This window comes from Myxine glutinosa, chromosome 7 (assembly GCF_964187855.1).
Source record: "Myxine glutinosa chromosome 7, kmMyxGlut1.1, whole genome shotgun sequence".
NCBI classification, from domain to species: domain Eukaryota; kingdom Metazoa; phylum Chordata; class Myxini; order Myxiniformes; family Myxinidae; genus Myxine; species Myxine glutinosa.
The window spans coordinates 33,353,170-33,377,001 of record NC_136267.1 but is presented as its reverse complement, the minus strand read 5'-3'; the positions used below and the strand labels follow the sequence as shown (position 1 = coordinate 33,377,001).

Here is a 23,832-nt window from a genome sequence, read left to right as displayed (position 1 = left end):
CTTCGTTGAGCTTCATCAGGCCTCTACCTCCTTCTCATTTCGGCAGGTACATTCTCGGGATGTAGTGATTGTTGTGCAGCATTTTGTGGATGGTGAGGTTTCCTTTTTTTGATATCCAATTTATTATTTTTGATTTTGGCCAGATTATTATTCCACAGATGTACTGGAACACTAATATTGCGAGTTGGATTTAGGCTTTCATTTTGCTCCTTGGAGATGGGTACGTTCCAGGATCAGCCTCGTTCTACACATGTATTATTTGGGAATTGTTTTGTGACGTATGTGGTCACTCTCTTTTACTCCAAGATATTTGCATGATGCTTCGTCTTCTCACTGTTGTATCGTTGTGTCTAAGTACATTTTTATGTTGTCCGCTTTTTGTTGGTCTTCCCAATTGGCACACTTATCTAGGCCAAATTCCATTTGGATGTCATCAGAGTACTGTTTCACTAACTTCAGTTGTTCTGCCAATTTTTCGTCGTTCAGTGCAAGTTGTTTAAAATAATTTATGTGCAGTAGATTGTCACCTTTCTGAGTTATTCGGATGTTTCTTAGATGTTACGGTGTATGCATGTCCATGCTCATTGATGAGGCTATATTGTGGATCCAGAGCCAGCAAAACAGGAGGGGAGAAAGGCTGTCTCCTTGGAAGATCCCATGTCATATCTTCACTCCTGGTATTTCGATCTTTCATTCCAAGTGTTGCAGGATTCGTGTGGTATTCCATAGATCCCTTGCTTTCTCAATCAGCTTGATCAATTGGGGCTTGGTCTTGTACATTTGCATGCACTTTATCATCCATGAATGTGGCATGCTCTCAAAAGCTCTTTTTTATAGTCTATCCATGCCATGGACAGTTTATTTCTTCTCATATTTCATTTTCAGAGTATGGCCTTCTTTAGTAGTAGGTGGTCTATTGTTCCATAACTGCACCTCTTACATCCCTTCTGTTCTGTATATTGGCCTCCTTGTTGTGTTTGGTGGTAGTACATCGTATCTGTGAGTATTTCCTTTGAAAGTTTGGATGTTGTTGGTAGGCAAGTTATTGGCTGATACTTGTGAGGTAGTTGGGTTTCTTCAGATGTTGGGATGAGTGTTACCTTCTGTGAGCCATTCTTCTTATATTTTCTGCATCAATTATTGCTGGGGGGGGGGGGGGGCATTTCCTTGAGATGTTGCTTCTTCTCTTCCAGGCTTTGGATCCATTCCACCTTCTTATTGTGTTATTGTCGATCTTTGTAAATTCCTTTCCAGAATTGTTCCAGTTCATCTTTTTCAGGATGGGATGACACATTCTGCTTTCGTTTCCCTCGTTCATGGTAGAATATTTTCGGGTTGTTTTCAAACATCTGGCCTTGTTTTCTCGAAGACCCTTTATGACCATAACACCCTTTCAGACCCCAAGACTCCAAGGACCCTTAAGACACATAGAACCCTTTACAACCTGAAGACCCTTATGGACCCTAAGACGCAGCAGACCCAATAGACCCCGTTCGGCCTTCTGTCTGAGGGCCTTCTGTAATACCAATTCAGGGTCACTCGTCATAATCAAAAGGCCCCTTCTCCCCCATTGGTAAACCACCTTCAGTACCAAGCTAAGAGGGTGCAATATAAAACAAATTTAATAAATTTCTCCTTTTTTCAGGTTGTTTAGTGACATCGGGAAAAGTCCCTCGTGGAATATAAAAAGTCCCATTTTGCAAAAAGAAAAAACACACATGGCAAAGAGAAAACAGTGTCCATGACAATAATTTAATCCCATTATAATAAAATGGGATATTTTTGTGATTTTATAATTGCCAAACCTCAGGACATTCCCAAGATATCAAATTGAAACCGACAGCTTATTTGTACATATGTGTAGTATATTTGTCCAAATTCTGGTCTGAATTAGTTCAACATCAAGGCCAATGCTGTCCAAAACATGTAAAACGCCTTTTTTGCGGCAATTAGAAAATGTGTTGATCAAATTTGTTGTGCACACAATTCCATCACTTGATTCACTTGATGCATAATCACAAAACACTTGATAGGTCAAATTTTTCAAATCACCAAATTGCTGTTTCGATGGTAACCATTGTTTATTGGATTTCGCAGGTATCGTGCTATGCACGACATCTTTCTTGTTTGTCTGTCTGTGAGCAGGATATCTCAAGGTTTTGGACGGATTGGAGGGTACTGTATACCATGTTTGGACACATCTTTCAATGGTGAAGAATCACTTATAAATTATAGTATCTGGATACGGATCTTCACCAACATCTAAACAATCGGTACTTGTCACAAATCCAAACTGTCCACAAATTTTCATCCGAACCCATCCATAACTTTTCAGAAATCCTGCTCACTGCCAAACAGGGGTGAAAACATAACCTCTGTCCACCTTAGTGGGTTGAGGTAACAAACAGGTGTGAAAACATTACCTCATTGGCGGAGGTAATTAGTTTTTGTTGAAGGTTGATCCAAACTTTCATGTTTGTATAACTCAGCCGTATGGGGTTAATGTGCAGAGAGATACACAGGAAAGTGTTCAAGATATGACATTTCTTGATGAGATAAGTCACATAGTATGAAAAACAGGTCGTATTTTTTTTTTGTATGCAGAATCGAGGCTCGTGTAAGAGCTAAAACGTATGTATGTGAGAATAAACAACAGAGATGCAAGATGTTTTCAGACCAATTGTCTTAATCCCTTTTGCATGCAGTATAGTGGAGGTGTTAAGAATTACACAATACCTGGAGGAGTTGAAGTCACCTTCGGATGCAAGAAAGGTACCGGGGGACCAAACCTCATCCACACCTGCACAGATGGTGTTATCTACCTCCCTTCTTGTGATAAAGGTGAATGTCTCCTTTCATCCTTTCACTCCTTGGAGTTGTGAGCATACCTTCAAAATATTCCTGTTGTATGACAATGAGGTGTAACATTTTTGGTAAATAACATTCTTTTAATTTCAGCATAATTTGTTGGAAAATAGTCTTCACAGGTTTCTATTTTCAGAGCAAATTATTCTGCTGTAGTTGGGCCTTTGTAAAATAACAATTGTTTTTACCCTTGCCAGAGGAGAGGGTATTGCATTTGAGTCTGTTTGTTTGTCTGTCTGTTTGTTTGGCTGTCTGTTTCTTTGTCCGCACATAATAAATATGATTTTCTCAACCGTTGATCCGATTGACAGGAGATTTTCACCATGGGTGCATCTCCTCCTGTATAATTTTTATTGTTAATTATGATGTCATAAGTCACGTGATACTGGCACCATGTTGGAAAAACCGAAAAATTTTGGGCCTCTTCATCTCCCAAAGCGCTGCATAGGAAACATTGAGACGTGGCTCATTGTAAAGAACTCTCCATGGGAAATAACACATGTTAATGATGATGTCATAGGTTCCTCCATTATGACATCATAATTTGACAAGTACAAAACCTCATTTGATCAAGATGAATTTTTTTTTCTCTGCAACCGTTGGTCCGATTGACAGGAAATTTTCACCACAGGTGCAGCTCCTTCTGTAGAATTTTTTTTTTCGTACAAGATCGAGGCTCGTGAAAGAGCTTACATCAATCACAAAAAAAGACAAACGAACACACAAAACATACAATAAGGGGTCATATAAAAACATATATAAAACATAATTTAATGATAATAATGACGTCACAGGTCGCGTGGTACTGGTGCCATCTTGGAAAAACCGAAAAACTTTGCACCTCTCTCACTAAAGCGCTGCATAGAAAACATTAAGACATGGCTCATTGTAAAGAACTCTCCATGTGGAATAACATATGTTAATGATGATGTCATAGGTTCCCCCATTATGATGTCATAATTCGACAAGTACAAAACCTCATCCGATCAAGATGAAATTTCTTGAGCGTCATCGATGGATAAATTGGTGGAGAGAAAAAAATGACGTCATTGGTCACGTGATTCGGCCGCCATATTTGTTTCAACACAAAAACCTTAAAACCACTACAAACACGTCCTGGTGATCTCTGATTGCTCTTTCTTGTTTTTATTTTAATTTTATGTTGTTTGACCTACTGAAACTCTGTGTAAATTACAACATGATGTTCAACGTTCTTTTTGTTTCCTCATTGTTTTCACCAAACTATTTTGTATGTCGAGAATGTCAGTGATTAATTGATGCATTTGACTGTTTTTCTGTCTCCATCTGCAATGCGGACTGATGATGCGGGGGGAGGGGGGGGGGGGAGATTGTGGAGGCAAAAAAATGTAGAAACTTCAACTGGTTAACATGATTGGTGAGAGTAAGCAGTAAAAAATATATTACAGGAAAGGAAAACAATTAAAATACTCTATTCCAACACAAGTAGTTTAATGCGCACGCGTGATCGGCATGAATTTTGAGCAAACATACGGTGAAACGAAAGACTTATCTTCCGATTCATGTTCTGATTCGTGTTCCAAATATAACATTCAATTTAAATTAGCTGTTCCTCGATCATAAATTGATCGGACGGATGCACATGAAACAATTGCTTAACCCCGCTTTTTGCTTTGCATGCCTGGGGTAATTACCCCCTCATGAGACATACGCCTTAGATAAGCATGCACGGAAGTCTTGGGCATACACTCGGATGCTTAACTAACACTTAATACACTGGGCTAAGCTATGGACAGACCAGGTGAAAAAAAACCATCAGAATGAGATAATGAATAACTAACTCATGAATCACTGCCACACGAGACATCGACACAAGATAGGCACGTATGTAAGTCTTGGACAACTACTAAAAGGCGAAACTAACACATAACACACCAGGCTAAGCTATGGCTAGACATTTGGAGAATAAGTATCAGAATGAGATAATTCAAGAGAATCTTCACAATCACTTCTTTTTTTTGCTGTTCGGTCAATATTCTGAGCTTGATGCGAAGTGATATGTACATTGTTATCACTGATGCAAAAAAGCTTGAAAGAACAATCAGAGATTGCAGACCTTCACCAGGACGTGTTTTCAGTTGTTTTAAGGCTTTTGCGTTAAAACAAATATGACGGCCGAACCACGTGACAGATGACGTCATCATTTTTCTTTCTCCACCAATTTATCCCGAGATGATGCTCAAGAAATTTCATCTTGATTGGATGAAATTTTGTACTTGTCAAATTATGACGTTGTAATAGAGGCACCTATGACATCATTAACATATGTTATTCCACATGGAGAGTTCTTTACAATGAGCCATGTCTCAATTTTTTCTATGCAGCGCTTTTGGATATATGGAGGTGCAATGTTTTAGGTTTTTCCAAGATGGCGGCCGAACCACGTGACCCATGACGTCATAATTATCATAAAAAGTTTTTACAGGTGGAGTTGCATTGATGGTGAAAATTTCCTGTCAATCGGACTAACGGTTGCAGAGCAAATCATATTTATTCTGTGCGGGCAAACAAACAAACAGACAAACAAACAGACAGACAAATGAAAAATCACTCATAGAGCGACACTTGGCAAAACAGAACAAAGTAGAATGTCACTCAGTTGAGCATCCTTTTTTGACCTCAAAAATAATTAGTGGTTGAATTCAGTGACCTGATAAGGAAATCGTCTTCAAAGTTTAAGTGAATCTGATTAAAATTGACAATTTTAGAAATTTGGCCTATGTTGACCAATTGGCCTATGTTGACCTCAAAAATAGTTGGTGGTTGGTTTCAGTTTGCTGATATGTAAATACCATTCAAATTTCAAGTGAATCGGATAAAAATTGCAGATTTTAGAAATTCGAAATTGTTGTTGCCCTTTGGCCTATGCTGATCTCAAAAATAGTTGGTGGTTGAATTCAGTTAGCTGATATGTAAATGCCATTCAAATTTCAAGTGAATCGGATAAAAATTGCGGATTTTAGAAATTCGAAATTGTTGTTGCCCTTTGGCCTATGTTGATCTCAAAAATAGTTGGTGGTTGAATTCAGTTAGCTGATATGTAAATGCCATTCAAATTTCAAGTCAATCGGATGAAAATTGAGGATTTTAGAAATTCGAAAAAAGTGGTTGACCTTTGGCCTATGTTGACCTTTCGCCTATGTTCACCTTTGGCCTATGTTCACCTTTGGCCTATGTTGACCTTTGACCTATGTTGACCTTTGGCCTATGTTTACCTTTTGGCCTATTTTGATCTCAAAAATATATAGGATTTTGTCTGACCACGAACTCTACCATTTGGTTAAGTTTCGTGAAGATCGGTTTAAAATTGTGACCTGTAGGCAAGTATAAGTAGGCGGACAGACAAACACAAACACACAAACCGGAGTGATCAACATACTTGTCAAAAAAAAAAAAATATATATTTTTGCCAAGTAACAAACAAACAGACAAAAAACAAACAAACAAACAAACGGACTCAAATGCAATACACCCTCCTCAGGCGAGGGTAAAAAATGTAGTGGGATTAACATGTACATGAGTTACTCAAATAAATAAATCTTTCAAATCCTGAAAACATATTTCATAATCCTCATCACAAATCAGGGTTATATTTGTGTTTCCTTTAAAAAACAAGACCAAAAGTCAAACAGCGGCGTAGCCGGGCTTGTAAAATGTTATAAACCACAAACACACATGTTTAGCTTTTCAAGCAGGCGTTAATGCTGTTTATAGCATTAAAGAAAGAGGTTTGGAGGAATCCCGACATCCATGAGGTAAGTTTTACTTATAGCACTGAGCGATGATCGACTGTAATCTATATACCCCACAAGGGTGGGAAGTGTGCTCATTTACCAAGCAGCGAGCCAGCGCTTGCCAAGCCAGCCGTTCGCTAAGGGTTTTGAATGAAGTGCTTGCTCGAATGCTCAAACCACTTGGTGATCTCTTCACAAGAAACTTGGTAAATGAACACACACCCAATGTTCTTGAGATCCGACCAGAGATCGACTGTACTCTAATTAAAATGTTGGTCGGTGGAGTAAGCCGTCGTAATGACATCATAGACGTAATGACGTCCCGGACACAAAACGGATATATTTTAACTTCCAGTTCGTTTGGAGTCACGACGAAGGGATTAGTGTTACGATTAGATTTACTTTAATATTAACGTTACGTTATAATTATTTCGAAAATGATAAATACCATTAAAAAACTGAGGCTAATGCCTTACTTCCTCGGTTATTAATCATAAATGCCAAACACCGCTCATCATTGATCATGAACCATACACCGCTTCAATCCATCAACTTTCCATTCACAACATTGGGATTAAATAAAGTGTGATGGTTATATTTACGATGTAATAATTATCATTATTATTACAAAAACGATACTACTGAAACGATACACTACTGTATTAAGAAACCTGGGCTTAATTTGTCTGAAGATAAGTCATAACGCCTCAGGCCTATACATACCGTTTTGTTGCTAGAGCCGTAACGTCTATGCTTTCCATATTTGATGATCATTTTAACAATCGGTTTGTTTGTGTTTCACACTGAATGAAAAGCGTAACGGTAGAGCATGGCGATTGTGATATATGACAGGTTCGACAATATGTTCGGCATGAACAGCATATAAATCAAAATGGCGGATTGTGGAGAGTCAGCCGCATACGCTGTAATGACATCAGACGTAATCACAGCACCCTGTCATGTGACCATATCCTGAGCTCTGATTGCTATACGTTTGATGGGACATACAGTCATGTGAAAAAGTAAGTACACCCCATGTAAAGTTTTGACTTTTTCAACATATTTCAACATACAGCTATTTGATCTTCATTTCAACAATATTGATAGATAACGGTGATATAATATAACAAATATCATGAAACATTTACATTTTGTAGTCCACTGTATAATTTAAATAAACATAAATGCAAATTTCGCATGTGGAAAAAGTAAGTACACCCCTACATTTATCACTACTTCAAATACCTAAAATTAGAATCAGGTGCACCAGCTCAGGTGCAAATGATTAGAAGATCGGTAGAGAGGATCTTGGAGGAACCTGTCTTATTTAAACCTCAGACATTTAGTTTGGTTTGCTCTTTGTTGTTGAAGTGTGCGGCGTCACCATGCCAAGGTCAAAAGAGCTCTCTGAGGCCTTCAGAAAGAAGGTTATGGATGCCTACGAGTCTGGGAAGGGATTCAAAAAGATCTCCAAACAATTTGAAATCAATCATTCGACTGTCCGGAAGATCATCTACAAGTGGACAAGATTCCAAACAACTGCCAACTTGTTCAGGCCAGGCCGCCCCAGCAAGTTCAGCCCGAGAGCAGACCGCAAGATGCTGAAAGAAGTCTCTAAGAACCACAGAATGTCATCACGGGACCTCCAGGTAGTTCTTGCCACTGTTGATGTCAAAGTGCACGAGTCTACCATTAGAAAGAGGCTGCACAAATTTGATCTACTTGGGAGGTGTGCCAGGAGGAAATCTTTGCTGTCCAGAAAGAACATCAGGGCAAGACTAAAGTTTGCCAATGAACACCGAGGCAAAGACCAGCACTTTTTTTTTTTTTTTTTTTTCTATACTGAATCGAGGCTCGTGAAAGAGCTGACAACCGCGAGGGAAAGACAAAGACAGTACATGGGGACCGCGAGGGAAAGACAGTACATGGGGACCGCGAGGGAAAGACAAAAACAGCACATGGGGACCGCGAGGGAAAGACAAAGACAGCACATAGGGACCGCGAGGGAAAGACAAAGACAGTACATGGGGACCGCGAGGGAAAGACAAAAACAGCACATGGGGACCGCGAGGGAAAGACAGTACATGGGGACCGCGAGGGAAAGACAAAAACAGCACATGGGGACCGCGAGGGAAAGACAGTACATGGGGACCTCGAGGGAAAGACAAAAACAGCACATGGGGACCGCGAGGGAAAGACAAAGACAGCACATAGGGACCGCGAGGGAAAGACAAAGACAGTACATGGGGACCGCGAGGGAAAGACAGTACATGGGGACCGCGAGGGAAAGACAAAAACAGCACATGGGGACCGCGAGGGAAAGACAAAGACAGCACATAGGGACCGCGAGGGAAAGACAAAGACAGTACCAACTTCTGGAACAATGTGCTCTGGACAGATGAGTCAAAGGTAGAGTTCTTTGGCCACAGTACCAGAAGACATGTTTGGCGAAAACCAAAGACAGCATTTGACCACAATAACCTGTTACCAACTGTAAAGCATGGTGGTGGAAATATTATGGTTTGGGGCAGCTCTGCTGCATCAGGGCCTGGGAAGCTCACCATCATAGAATCCACTATGAATTCTTCATTGTACCAGAGGGTGCTTGAGGATAATGTGAGGCCATCTGTCGGGGAAGTTGAAGCTCAAACGAAGGTGGACCTTGCAACATGACAATGACCCTAAACATACCAGTAAATCCACCAAGGAATGGCTGAAAAGAAAGAAATGGAGAGTTCTGGAATGGCCAAGTCAAAGCCCGGATCTAAATCCCATCGAGATGTTGTGGGGAGATTTGAAACGAGCTGTGCATGCAAGAAACCCCTCAAACATCGCACAGCTGAAAGAATTCTGCATGGAGGAGTGGGCAAAAATTTCTCCCAGTCGATGTCAGAGACTGGTAGATAGTTATAAGAAATGCCTACTTGAGGTTGTTTCTGCCAAAGGGGGCAATACCACCTATTAGAGCCAAGGGTGTACTTACTTTTTCCACATGCGAAATTTGCATTTATGTTTATTTAAATTATACAATGGACTACAAAATGTAAATGTTTCATGATATTTGTTGTATTATATCACCTTTATCTATCAATATTGTTGAAATGAAGATCAAATAGCTGAATGTTGAAATATGTTGAAAAAGTCAAAACTTTACATGGGGTGTACTTACTTTTTCACATGACTGTACATACATACATACGGACAGACAAACACTGTTCGAAACGGCTTCGCCCAGTGGGCTACTCCATAAAAACAGGACATCTTTTGGGAGCAAGGTGATATGGTATATATTGGATCCTTACAATGGTTGCTTCCTTCGGATATTTTCCTGTGTTATTTGAAAAAAAGAAAAGAAAGCACAAAACTTGCACTTTGTTTTTTTTCATGTCTCTTATTCTCAGATTGCAACTTGTGGAAGACAGAGGAAGGTGGAATACGTTTGGAGATGGAAAAAGCATGGAACCAAAATGTAATTCTGCATGTGCGATGTCCTCCTAACCGTCTCACTTACTCCGATCCCATCAGGTCAGTTTCGTTCTTCTGTTGTCAAACGTGAGCAGTGTTTGTTTATTCACTGAAAAATTGCAGGCATTCCTTTTCATTGGCTTTATAACAATTCTCTTAAAGCACGAAGACTCACTTGATGTACGACTTATTTTTTGCATGCATGAGCAGAATGCTATATCAGAATGGAATGGAAAGAATGGAATGGAACACAGAGGAGGACATTGCTCCATCAAACTTGAAATGAGGCCATGTTTGTTGTCAAAAAGTTCAGATTGACCAAAGAAAGACCTTGCACAGCGGAGGATACCCAGTCATTGGTTGGCTTTGGAAGCCATCTTGGAAATACGGTCTGCCCAAGAAAGATCATAGCTGATGATGATGCTGATGAGATCCAAAAGTTTGAGATATTTAATCTCTTCAAGTGGTTTGTGTATGAATAAGATGGAAGCACTTGCCAGATGGTGTTTTCGAAGAGACAGGGAAAGCAAACCTATGTGGAAGGATTCTCAGGAAGTATTAATATAAGGAGAGGTGGAAATGGAGGACAAGTCTTTACATGCAGTCCCTGTCAGTCAGCCAGACAGATCAGATAAGGTCTGGTTTACAGGTCAGGTCGGGTCTGGTTTACAAGTCAGGTCGGGTCTGGTTTACAGGTCAGGTCGGGTCTGGTTTACAGGTCAGGTCGGTCTCTTGACTGCCACTGGTAACATGTAACCCAAGTGCTACCTGCCGCATGGTCGGGTAGTCCGCGACTAAACTGACTACCCTCAGTAAAGGTAGTCCACTGAGTGTGTGAAGGAAGCAGAGAGGAGATGGGGAGTGAAGGAAGCAAAGAGGTCAAGGGGCATGGGGTGGAGGAACACGGAATTGTGGAAGGGCATATCTGGATGGGGGGTGGGGGGGAGGGGTGTCGGGGGACCCGGGTGTAAAAATGACGTGGGGAACGGCACTGATGTGAGGTAGCTTGATGGAGAAGACATTGATGGAGGATGAGGCACGAGTTTACAAGTGATGCAGCGATGGAGAAACAAGAATGACCGCACTGTGGTTACACCTGTGACAGAAAATAGACTTTTTTTGCTTCGTCTGTCCTCTGGACTCCCTCATCCTTGCTGTTGAAGTTATTACACATTTTATTTCTGAGAGTCTTCACGGTCTGGTTCTATAGCAATAAGAAATCTTACGGACAGCTGGGTCTGGTTTCAGGCATCTACAGCACCCACTCCAAACAGGAGCAGCAGGAAGGGTCATGTCATCTCCCCTTTGGGATCTATATATTACAGTAGATCGAGGCTTGTGTCTCAAGACCATCATGGGTGAGTTCAGTCACTTTAGTTAGGAGTTTCTGGTATGGATATCTGTTACCTCAGTTTTGTCATGTGTGTGTGTCTCTCTCTGCCATCTCTTCTGCCCTCCCTCTCCTGGTCTCTCTCTCTCCCCCCCCATTCATTGTGGTAATAACCCTTTTTTCATAAGAAGCTGTCCGTAGTCATTCGAGGTACGAGATTTGCCATTAAGTGCGACTTTATTGGCTTAAAAAATCTGGTAAAGGACCGATTGGGAAATGTACTTTTAAAGAGGCGCATACGTGCTTTATTAAACCTGAAGAATAATTAAACACTCGGCCCAATCAAAGCCAATGGAAATCTGACACAACAAAGCCAGACAGTGTATAATATCAGCAGAGGTCTACAAGCCGAATGTTAGGCCCATCAGGAAACAAGGTGGCGACCATATCATTTGGTCCCGGCACTATGGTGGGTGGAGTCAAGTGGCAGATGTGGGTGTGGTCCGGCGGCTGTCCGACCAATGGGAATGGATGCGCATTTCAAAAACCGACCCGCAACAAGAACAATAACAACAGCAACGTAAAGCTCTTGTCAACCTGCGGCATTTCGCAGGTAAAAAGAAAGGGGAGAATGGAAAGCAGAGTGAGAGAAACGTCTTTAGAAGTAAGTTTGTTCGAAGATTGAACATTAAATTGTCGTTTAAATGAAGCTGATGAGGTGAGGTGGAAGGAGGAAGAAAGAGTGCTGATGAAAAAGGAAAATTCTGGACTGAGTGAATTAGGAATGACATGAAAATGAATGCAGATGATTAAATTTAGTTCGGATCATAATTAACCCTTCCCCGTGCAGGTTTTTAAACTTTTTTTTTTTACCGTTTGAGCTTTTGTCACAAAATCTTCAACAAATATTTATTATGAGAATATGGGGAAGACAAATTTATAATTTTGTCAAAAGGTCAAAGTTCATTGTCACCTTAAATAATCAATTTTCATCCGATTGACCTGAAATTTAAAGAATTTGCATATTGGGTCACTGAATTGTTTCAACAATCAAAAGCCAGAAGCTAATTGTTTTTTTACAGATCAAAAGGGTCAAAGGTCAAGGTTGCATAAAATCGTGAAATTTCATCCGATTGACATGAATTGAAGAATTTGCATAACGGGTCACTGTATTGGTTCACTAATCAAAAGCTAGAAGCTGATTGATTTTATTTCGATCAAAAGGTCAAGGCTGCATAAAATCCTCAATTTTCATCCGAATGACCAGAAATTTAAAGAATTTGCATATTGGATCACTGAATTGTTTCAACAATCAAAAGCTAGAAGCTATTATTTTTTTATTATTATTATAGATCAAAAGGGTCAAAAGTCAAGGTTGCATAAAATCGTGAAATTCTATCCGATTGACCTGAATTGAAGAATTTGCATAACGGGTCACTGTATTGGTTCACTAATCAAAAGCTAGAAACTGATTGGTTTTATTTAGATCAAAAGGTCAAGGCTGCATAAAATCCTCAATTTTCATCCGATTGACCAGAAATTTAAAGAATTTGCATAATGGGTCACTGAATTGTTTCAACAATCAAAAGCTAGAAGCTAATTTTTTTTTCCTAGATCAAAAGGGTCAAAGGTCAAGGTTGCATAAAATCGTGACATTTCATCCGATTGACCTGAATTGAAGAATTTGCATAACGGGTCACTGTATTGGTTCACTAATCAAAAGCTAGAAACTGGATTGGTTTTATTTCGATCAAAAGGGTCAAAGGTCAAGGTTGCATAAAATCGTGAAATTTCATCCGATTGAGCTGAATTGAAGAATTTGCATAACGGGTCACTGTATTGGTTCACTAATCAAAAGCTAGAACCTAATTGCTTTTTTATAGATCAAAAGGGTCAAAGGTCAAGGTTGCATAAAATCGTGAAATTTCATCCGATTGACCTGAATTGAAGAATTTGCATAACGGGTCACTGTATTGGTTCACTAATCAAAAGCTAGAAACTGGATTGGTTTTATTTCGATCAAAAGGGTCAAAGGTCAAGGTTGCATAAAATCGTGACATTTCATCCGATTGACCTGAATTGAAGAATTTGCATAACGGGTCACTGTATTGGTTCACTACTCAAAAACTAGAAACTGGATTGGTTTTATTTCGATCAAAAGGGTCAAAGGTCAAGGTTGCATAAAATCGTGACATTTCATCCGATTGACCTGAATTGAAGAATTTGCATAATGGGTCACTGTATTGGTTCACTAATCAAAAGCTAGAAACTGGATTGGTTTTATTTCGATCAAAAGGGTCAAAGGTCAAGGTTGCATAAAATCGTGAAATTTCATCTGATTGACCTGAATTGAAGAATTTGTATAATGGGTCACTGTATTGGTTCACTAATCAAAAGCTAGAACTGATTGGTTTTCCTTTTTTAGATCAAAAGGGTCAAAGGTCAAGGTTGCATAAAATCGTGAAATTTCATCCGATTGACCTGAATTGAAGAATTTGCATAAAGGGTCACTGTATTGGTTCACTAATCAAAAGCTAGAAACTGATTGGTTTTATTTAGATCAAAAGGTCAAGGCTGAATAAAATCCTCAATTTTCATCCGATTGACCAGAAATTTAAAGAATTTGCATATTGGGTCACTGAATTGTTTCACCAATCAAAAGCTAGAAGCTAATTCTTTTTTTTTATAGATCAAAAGGGTCAAAGGTCAAGGTTGCATAAAATCGTGAAATTTCATCCGATTGACCTGAATTGAAGAATTTGCATAACGGGTCACTGTATTGGTTCACTAATCAAAAGCTAGAAACTGATTGGTTTTATTTCGATCAAAAGGTCAAGGCTGCATAAAATCCTCAATTTTCATCCGATTGACCAGAAATTTAAAGAATTTGCATATTGGATCACTGAATCCTTTTGCTTTTGAAGTCAGCAGGTCAAGGTCACCTAAAATTGTCAATATTTTTGTATTTTTTAGCTGTTTTCGTCATGTTTAGCATACAGAAGAAGAAGAAGTCTGAATACAAAGCAGACGCAGACAGGATTTGCATTTTCAGATGCTTTTAAGTTTGAGTTTGTTTTGAGAAGGAGGAAGGAAAAAAAGGGAACGGTTTTGAGGCAGAGTAGAAAGGGGCCAGTTTAAAGGGGGCAAAATTTAGCAAGACATTGGTAATGAGCGAAGGCCTGTGGACACATGTGCTCAACAGAAAGCGAGATAGCCAAACAATATTGTAACGAATTTGAGAAGTGTAACGAATTTGAGAAGTGTAACGAATTTGAGAAGTGTAACGAATTTGAGAAAGTGTAACGAATGTGAGAATTATGGTTTTGTTGTGTGTAACTGACCCTCGTAATGTAAAGAAAGGTCGAAGCTCGTCCTCTTAGTTAATTCCATAAACCTACACACAGGACACCATATATCCTTTTAAATAGTTAGTCCCTTATTCTATGTAGGCTAAGGATGTGTTTCCCAATATAGTGTGGTCAGTTATGGCAAAATACCCAACGAATATTTACCTGCTGGACAAAAGCACCAAACTTGGCATGTGTCTTCTATATGTACCCAAGAATAATTTTTTATGAGGAGACAATCGCGACCTTGACCGTGAAGGTCAAGGTCAAGGTCAAAAGGTCAAATTTAGTCATTTTCAAAGAAACGTATTATTCATTAGCCACAAACCGGGTCTTTCAAAAAACGAAGGTCCTGACAAAATCTAATTAGTTATTGCTCATTTGTGAGCAGTTAAAGATGGCAATTTAATTGAAAAAACGTTACGTCACCGACGAAAAAGTCTACTTTTCTCGAAATGTTTCTCCAAAGCCATGAGTGGCTACAAGATGTTTCGTACATGACAATCGGTGTTCACCATGAGGTTTAACAGGCAATAAGGTGAAATTTGGCGAGTTTTACTGTACATACCACAAGACTGGATGCTTGAGGAATATTGCAATTATGCAATAGGACTCATTTTTGGCACGCACATTTGCAGAGACTGGTGCACTTCAAATTAGCATGGAAGCAGCGGCAGACTTTGCATGGCATAGCACAGGCACACTTGATGAACTCCCGACATGCCAAGGAGACCTCGGGCTGCGGCATCCACAGAGGCTGCCATCCGCCATCACACCTGACCCATCCGAATTCCGAGGGGCACGTTGTTGGTCTTGTTGGGGTTGTGCTCATTGTCCATATACCTGTCTGATATACGGCACGTCTGGTGTGGTGTAGCAACGCGTTCTGAAAAGAGGCAATGAAGATAAGAAAGTCAGAAAGTGAAATGAAATTGAGAATGCGCATGCGAAAAATTGAGGATTCATTACGCGTCTGTCTAGTCGCTGTCTTGATATTTTCAATCTCACCTGTGTTGGTGGCAGATTGTTCAGTGGTCTTGGTTTGGTCTTGAACATCATCATCCTGGCTTCATTGATGGAAGTTGTTCTGAGTTTGCTGTCGTACAATAAGACGACAAACCTTTCCAGGACGGCAAAGACCGGCGATTCCGTTGTCACATTCAGAAACGGTTCTCGTGCTATAGCCAGAAAAGCATCAGTCAATTCGGGTAGCATGTCCCATACGCGCCAGGCTTTCTTCTTACTCGACCAGTGAAACCCAGAAGTGGTGTCACATCCAGTAAAGGCATGGAAGGCTGTAAGCGCTTCGGCACGATCTCCGAGAGTAGCAGAGAGCGATCCTATGTCCACACAAGTGTAGTGGGCACCCATGCCAAATGCTGCCCAGAGCTGAAGGTCATCGTGTTGAGACCGCAGTTTACTGTACATGCCAAGAAGAATCACAACCACATCCGTATCCACCGAGCGTACTTGAATAAGGCTGTGTCCACTTTGCAAGGCGTCCAGGATGTGAACCACAATGCGTGTATCGGCCTCTTCATGATCACATCTGGCTAAATCGCTTTCAGCATCTTGCCCTGAAATGAACACAGAAATGCAAAATTAGAAACGAGAACGCTTTCACAAAATGTAGTTGGTAGGAAATCGTCATATAATGGTTTCTCATCAGAATTCCTAACCTGTCATAACAAGTCGTTTTCCAGGTGGAAGCGCCATCTTCGTAGCTTCAGCCGTGAGGTAGGCAAATAGTTCCTCTTTGTTTTCTGAAACTTTCAGGAATTCCTCCCACTTGGCGGGAATCTTAGTCTGGTTACCAACTTTGAGTCGGGAGCCTGTACCGCGCTTCTCGTGAGCTGCCTCCTTCAGACTGTCTTGAAGAAATCTATCCCAAACGACGTCAAGGCGGTTGGATGTACGGAGTTGTTGACATAGGTATGGGTTGAATATGTGCTGAGCGTAATCTTGGAATGTTGACGCCGATTTTCTGGGTAGCGAATGAATCATTACGGCTCCATCGATTATTTTGCAATCATAGACGCTCGGTGGTTCCTCACTGTCATTTTTCGGTAGTAGGCATTCGAGAAGCTGGGATTTCGTGGTAAAAAACATCTTACCCTGATCAGAAATCGAAGGAGGATAGGATTTGCTTTCATGCGAAAAAAATTCCGCCATGTCTCCTGATCGATTCTGGACTGACACGTACAACTGTCCAAACACAGATATATCATCTTTCAGTTCTGCCATCTTTATTTTTGTCTTGGAAGCCGCTTTCGGTGTAGGTTTGAAGAGCTGGATGTTATTCCTCTTGATGGTTTGATGAATAGATGTCGACTTTTCGGTGAGTACATCCTTGACGAAACACTGGAATTTCTCAGTTCCGATATTCTCTAGCATCCGTAGGCAGTCAATGGTGGTCTCCGAGGCACATGTTCGATTCAGACTGATCAGCTCAGAGAAATGGTCCGAAAACGGATTCCGCATATCTGCAATAGCTCGGTACAGAAGCCGAACTTGTCTATGAAAAGTTTTCTGACTGGCGAATCCAGAATCGTAATTCTCATCTGATAAGTCCGTAGTCAGTCCCAGATCCACTTCAAATTGCATTAATAAGCGTGACTGTTCCGGGGCACACAAGAGCCATTGTCTCAACATTGCCGGGTTCTGAAGGAGACCAATGGCACCGCCACATCCTTTCACGATTTTATTCATTTGTTCGTGCGCCTCGTCGATCGGGATTGTTGAAAATTTCTTCGAAGTCTTTGCAATCACCCATCCGCCATTCTGGAATTCCGTCGCTACTTCGTCCGGCAGCAGTTTCATATCCTTCAGATACACGGGCAACCACCGAGCGTAGTTTGTATGATTGAATGCGAAAGCGAATGGGATTAACTCCTCCAAAACTCTCAGAAAGAGTTGGAAGTTACGCTCCCTGTGCGCCTTCACCATGGTCAAAACGAGTACCTCATATCGTCGGACCAAATCCCAGAAATAGTAGGTCGGGTGCTGCCTGCACATGAGTTTTCGCCAGGATTCCAATGTAATCATGTCGTCGTCCGAAGCCCCGTCAGCGATAAAGGTGTCTTGTTCCAGCAGAGACAAGCAGATGACAGTAACCTGGTGTGCGTGTCTGTAAGTATAAAGATGAGGAAATGGATTATGTGTTCATAATAATAGAAAAAATCGTTAAGATGGAAAAAATCGTCAGTGTCGTCACTTTACAAACTACATACTCAGAGCAAACTCACCTGGTTCTCTTCAGATGAGAGACATTCAAGAATGACTCGGCAGTACCGGACCCCGTGATGTTTGCCTTCGTCAGAGCGTCTGTCCACCCAGAATGGTCAAAGAGATTTCCTGCGATATTCCAGAGAGACATTTCTATGTGTAGCCCTCCCAGCATGACGACGAAATGTTCCGCACCGTATTCCAGAGGCCATTTCCATTGTATTGACTTGGCAATGGCATAGAGTGGCTGATCGACTGTAAGAACCGTGACCTGTCCAGGGTTCAAGAAATTGATGGCCGTTTTAACGACGTCCATACCATGTTTGATCATCGACGGTGTTGCAGACTTTTCGTAGAACAGTGGAAGCATAGCTGATATCGTTGTACAATTTATGGAGTCTTGGAGAGCGGCGTGGAAGGCAGACCATGTTACCATATCTCCCTGAGAAATTTCGCATTCTCGCATTTTTTGGATGCAGTAATCTATCCACTTGCTGAGCTCCGGTGCGGTTTCGCCAACTGTTTCCGTTTCTGCGGGCGTCAAAGATGGCTGGGTAGCGGGAGGCATGTACTCACATTTTGTTACGTTTGTTGGCACTTCCAAGACATCATGATAGCTCTTGAGCATCAGCGGCTGGGTACCCTTTGGTGGAAATCCTATCGGTTCTCTAACTTCACCGGGATTGGTTTATGAAATCTTCTGGAACAATGAAATACCAGTGCCGTGGAATGAAGATGTAGCAGATGTGGAGGATAAATTGTGGTCAATATTGTCCAGAGCCGCGACAGTAAAAATCTGTTTTCTGAGCTGAACTGGGCACACGACACCGTCCTCAATGAATCGCTCACTCAAAGACACAGCCATTGCCGATTCTATTTCCAGGACACGAGAATAAGAAATGCTGAGCCCTAACTTGAAGAGGGCCTGAATGAGTATTTTGTCTCGAAACTGTGCGTGAATTCTCAGGCCAATATAGATCGGCAGCGGTGGAGGATACGTGTGCCTGTGGCCGTGATCTGTGTCAGTTCCCTTTTTTAGCATAAGAAGTATTGTTTGACACACGGTCAAATACGCTTGTGACTCCACTTTAGTTTGGTCCTTCAAGTCCGACCCATTCAAGATCATTGCGATCATTGACAGAAGAGACGTGGGTATGGCTTCCTTTTGGCATCCCGGATGAAAATTTCCAGAAAAGGTGAATTTCTTGTGTTCGAACAGGTCTCTGCGAATGATATTGGCAGCTTTCATGAGTGTACGTGCTTCTTCATCATAGTCCCGTGACGTCATATGGTCCTTCAGCAAGTACGATAGCGAATCTCTGTAAACTCTCAACAAATTGCGTCCTTCAGAAACTGTCGTTGCTTCCGGAAAGTATTCCAGTATTTCATTCTTTAGTCTGCTCCGGTTTGTCAGCTTGTCTATACCGAGGTCACTAAGGCGAGCTTGATACAAGTCATACAATTCACTGAGTTTGAACACAACTTGACCGTTCATAACAGAGTTTTCAACATACGTGAAAAGTTCAACACGAGCTCGCGACTGGGACATCATTTCCGACTCATCTGCCGATGTCTTTTGTTCGTTTCTTTTCAGCGACCGATTGCGATTCCGAAACTTCGTGAGGCAATCGAAATGATATTTTGCTTCGATTGAAATCAAATCAGAACCTCCAGTCAATCTAGCTAATAAATCGCCGTCCTGCAATTCTGTGGCCATTTGGCGAATTTTTTTATCAGCACCAAAAGTCATGCACTCGTGAAGATCAGTTCCAACTGTACCGTCCCTGCCACAGAACAAACATTGTCGCTTTGTGTCGTCCACAGACCTGTGACGTTTGCTACGTTTTGTAGTTGTGGCGGCGTCGTCGAAGTCCAGGCTGGCCCGTTTCCGAATTCGTTCAAGCTTTTGATTGTTGAATTTTGAGTAGCACGATTTGTGCCACTTCGCGGTGTTTGAGATCAGCTTGCTAACGTCTTCCGGGATGAAGGGCACATTTACTGGCATAGCTTCAAGCTCTCGGAATATGCGAACGTTCTCCAGGAATTTAGTATACGCTTCTGACTTTTCATCCCTTCTGTTGAACGCATCCAGCGGACATCTCAGATTTTCCTGAGTTATTTTCTGACAAATCAGGCACTTATTCCAGTCGGTAGGCCGGCTGGTCTTGGCCTCCGCGAGTAACTGAAAGAGACCAAAAGATACAATTAATATCTCAATACAGAAATGTATCCCAAAAAAATTTGTTTAATAAAATACTTGTTTTGTTATAGTAAAAATTCTGGAGCATGCCCCCGAACCCCAGCAGCTCGAGGCACCCTGACCTACTCATCTAAAATATCTGCCACCCCTCATAATAAAAAGTTCCTATCCACCCATGAAAAGGTTTGAAGAATTAATAGAAATATGTAATTATGTAATTTAACTACTTCACTTGAAATAGCTAATTGCTATATAGAATATATCCATCAAAAAAGCAATTTCTGTCAGGTTTGCTGTCACAACAGGGGATGGTCTGTTTTACTAAATACACAGCAGGCTTGCCTAGGAGAAAGATGGGTGTTGTAAGCATTCAGTCTATTTTTCTCTGGGGATGGTATTTTTTTCAAAACCCCATTTGGAGAGTCGCGAGAGCAAAAATAATGGTAGGCTGACTTGCCTTACCCCTCCCTTTTTTAGATTCGGGCCCAAAATTTCTCGTGGTGGAAGGGAGGTTAACAGAGAATAACTCCACATAGAGCACATAAATGGCATATTATAAAGCTGAAATGGCTCATGTGCAGACCCTTTTCGCCAAATTACTTCCCTGCTACCCACACCCACTCGCTATGGGTGTAACAACATCGTTTCTTTTCGGAAATAACAGGAAAAAAATCCAACCAAAAAAACGTCTTGTTCGTCACATATTGCCCACAACAGATGTGTATTTAGGATTAAGACTCACAAATACTACGTAATACATCAGCTACATCAGCTAAACAGCTAGTTTTACTAAATCTGAACCTTCAAAATGTCTCAACTGCATCAATAAATACTCAAAACAATTCAAAATTATTCAAAATCGCACTTACCGCCGCCATTTTGCGAAGAAATGCTCTGCCCCCATCGGAAGATCAAGCACGAAAAGAGCGTTCCCGTCGGTTCCGCACTGCGGCGACGCCCATTTTCCCCTACCGTACATAGCGCCCTCTTGTGGGCGTATAGTAACTGATCTCGATTGTCTCCTCATTGAAATTGCTTGTAGGCATGATAGGGAACCCACACACAAAAAATGGTACTTTTGTCCAGCAGGTAAATATTGTTCCCTTATCTGACCACACTTATAGGTTGACTCTTCATTGCACCGAATTAAATAAGAGTAGGCCCCTCCGACGCCCCATGGCAGCTTCCAAGTGCCAGGTTTGCCAGGTTTGCTGCAATTGACTCTTTAGGCACTTTGCTGCATTTTCATCTGCCGTCCACTTTGCTGCATTTGACTCCATTACGCACGAGGTAACGACGAAGAAGAAAGGCGGGTCTCCACCTCGTCATAGAGGGGAGGAGTAAGTCGGCCCCGCTCATCCAACCCAGAACGAGGGGTTTGGCTTGAGAGGGCGGAGAGAGAACGCTTGGGGGAGGTTCGCAAAGGGTGAAGGGCGGGGCCTATATAACCCGCCGCGGGACGCTCCCCATGCAGATGAGCTGAGAGGAGAGATGAGTTCTGAGTCCAGGAGATGCGCTGGAGATGAGCAGGTGTGACCAAGCCGCCGTGAGACGTGCCGCGCTGCAGGAAAAATGGACCGAGGCAACGCAAGGAGCGCGCGAGGCCGCAGTACGGAGAAAGGAACTTCGCCCACGCAGTTTGGGACCAACGACCGCGGCTCGGCTTCTTGACGGCGGTGCCTTCTGGCCCGACCGTGCCCAGTACCCGCTGAACCTTCCTTGCTTCTCAAAGCCACCCATCTCCAAGCCATTCATTCCTGCCTGCATTTCCCCGTGTAAGTGTGATCGTCCGTCTGTCTTTAATGTTGTCCTGGGGTTTATTAATTAAGCTTGTATAGGTAAGCTAATGATTTCACTGTGTTTCCTGCTCCTTCCATTTTCTGTATATAACCTTGACTGCTCTCTTTGCTTTGGCTTGTGTAAATAATTAATAAATCCTGTTATTCCTCCGTACTTCTTCTTCTTCTTCATTCTTGTTCGGTCGCTTTAGAGGTTTCCATATTGAGTGTACGTGGCGCGATTCGGCCAACGTTCAGGATCGGGTTTAGTGAAGGATAATGACTCGAACTTCGGGTTGCTAAAAACCGCTCGGCAACTAACTAGACCATCCAAACCGGGGTTCGAGCGGTACTTGTCTCCCTAGTCTGCGGAGGGACGGATAAAGGTATTCGGGATAGACCCTGGGCCCATAACCCTGATCCGTTCCATCCCGCGGGATAGCGTTACAAGTACCAGGACCGGGGAGACGGCCAGCTTAACAGGACAAGGGGTAATCCCCGCTTGCTAATGGGAGAGCCGTCCCCCGTAGTTGTAACAATATGTAAGGTCAGTAAAGTTTTTAATTTCATTTTTTGAAACAGAAGGGAAAAGGAGTAAATTAAAGCGAGGGTGGTGAATAATGGGACAGCAGTGATGGACACATGGTGAGTGGGTGTGGGAAACAGTTGGAAAAAAAATGGGAAGGCCAAAAACTATCCTGGATGAGATGCAGGATCAAAATACATAGACTGAGCACAAAAAAGACATGGGAGTTAGCATTCAATACGAAGAACAATCAACACAAACAGAGAACAAAAAGTGACGGCAGCACAGACGAATCTGGATCACTTAGCTTTTGGAAGCAGATCACTCAGAGGACCAAAGGAAGCAACTACGACCAGGAAACCGGAAGTTAAATTAGTTCTCATATGGAGACCTAACTCCCTCAGTGTATTAAATCTCAGTCAAGAGTTGGTTTTGTACAGTGGAGCCACTCTGAGAATCCACGTGAATCAAACTCACCAAAAGCAATGCAACAGGTCTTTAGCTACTCAACCACCAACATGAACTACACAGAAAAAAAGATGGACAATCAAAATTGATACAGAGACGTGCAAGACAAACGTTTGTGCAAACGCGCAAAACAAAAAGTGTTTTCTGCAATATAACTTGTGTGTAAATCATAAGAAGCAAACTCACAAAGCCAGTTCCAAATGTTAAAGGGGAAATCGATGACATTATATTTTGAGGAAAGGAGGAAAAGAGATGAGTGCAGCACGTTTGGGAATAGTTAGGAAGAGGAGGAAATGTTGAGAGAGGATTGAAGGAATGGTGGGAGGGGGGGGGGGGGCGGGGGGAAGTTTCTTGTAGTTGGCATGCAAGGGTAGATTCAAAATCAAGGGAAGTTGCTTGTAGTTGGCATGCAAGGGTAGATTCAAAATCAAGGGAAGTTGCTTGTAGTTGGCATGTGATGGTAGATTCAAAATCAAGGGAAGTTTCTTGGAGTTGGCATGTGATGGTAGATTCAAAATCAAGGGAAGTTTCTTGTAGTTGGCATGCAAGGGTAGATTCAAAATCAAGGGAAGTTGCTTGTAGTTGGCATGCAAGGGTACATTCAAAATCAAGGGAAGTTTCTTGTAGTTGGCATGCAAGGGTAGATTCAAAATCAAGGGAAGTTGCTTGTAGTTGGCATGTGATGGTAGATTCAAAATCAAGGGAAGTTTCTTGTAGTTGGCATGCAAGGGTAGATTCAAAATCAAGGGAAGTTGCTTGTAGTTGTCATGCAAGGGTAGATTCAAAATCAAGGGAAGTTGCTTGTAGTTGGCATGCAAGGGTAGATTCAAAATCAAGGGAAGTTGCTTGTAGTTG

The 23,832-nt window shown here is 41.7% G+C and overlaps 1 protein-coding gene and 1 long non-coding RNA gene across 12 annotated transcripts in view; both read left to right on the top strand.

The window, feature by feature from the left end:
- LOC137430452 (complement factor H-like) overlaps positions 1 to 23,832 on the top strand; it is a 184,686-nt gene that overhangs the window by 149,431 nt on the left and 11,423 nt on the right. For 9 of the 11 annotated variants that reach the window (XR_013624046.1, XR_013624045.1, XR_013624048.1 and 6 more), the window contains 2 exons: positions 2,706 to 2,841; positions 10,040 to 10,163. Coding sequence is in view for 7 of the 11 variants with exons in the window: in XM_078781414.1 (XP_078637540.1) it covers positions 2,706 to 2,841; positions 10,040 to 10,163 (260 nt within the window). In the remaining 4 variants the exon portion in view is untranslated. Of the gene's footprint in view, positions 1 to 555; positions 604 to 2,145; positions 2,269 to 2,705; positions 2,842 to 10,039; positions 10,164 to 23,832 lie in introns of those variants that run through there. The other 2 variants (XM_078781417.1, XM_078781418.1) reach the window with 2 other exon arrangements.
- On the top strand, positions 11,354 to 22,158 carry LOC144892919 (uncharacterized). The gene is made up of 2 exons (XR_013624051.1): positions 11,354 to 11,461; positions 21,680 to 22,158. It is a non-coding gene; the product is annotated as an uncharacterized LOC144892919 (long non-coding RNA).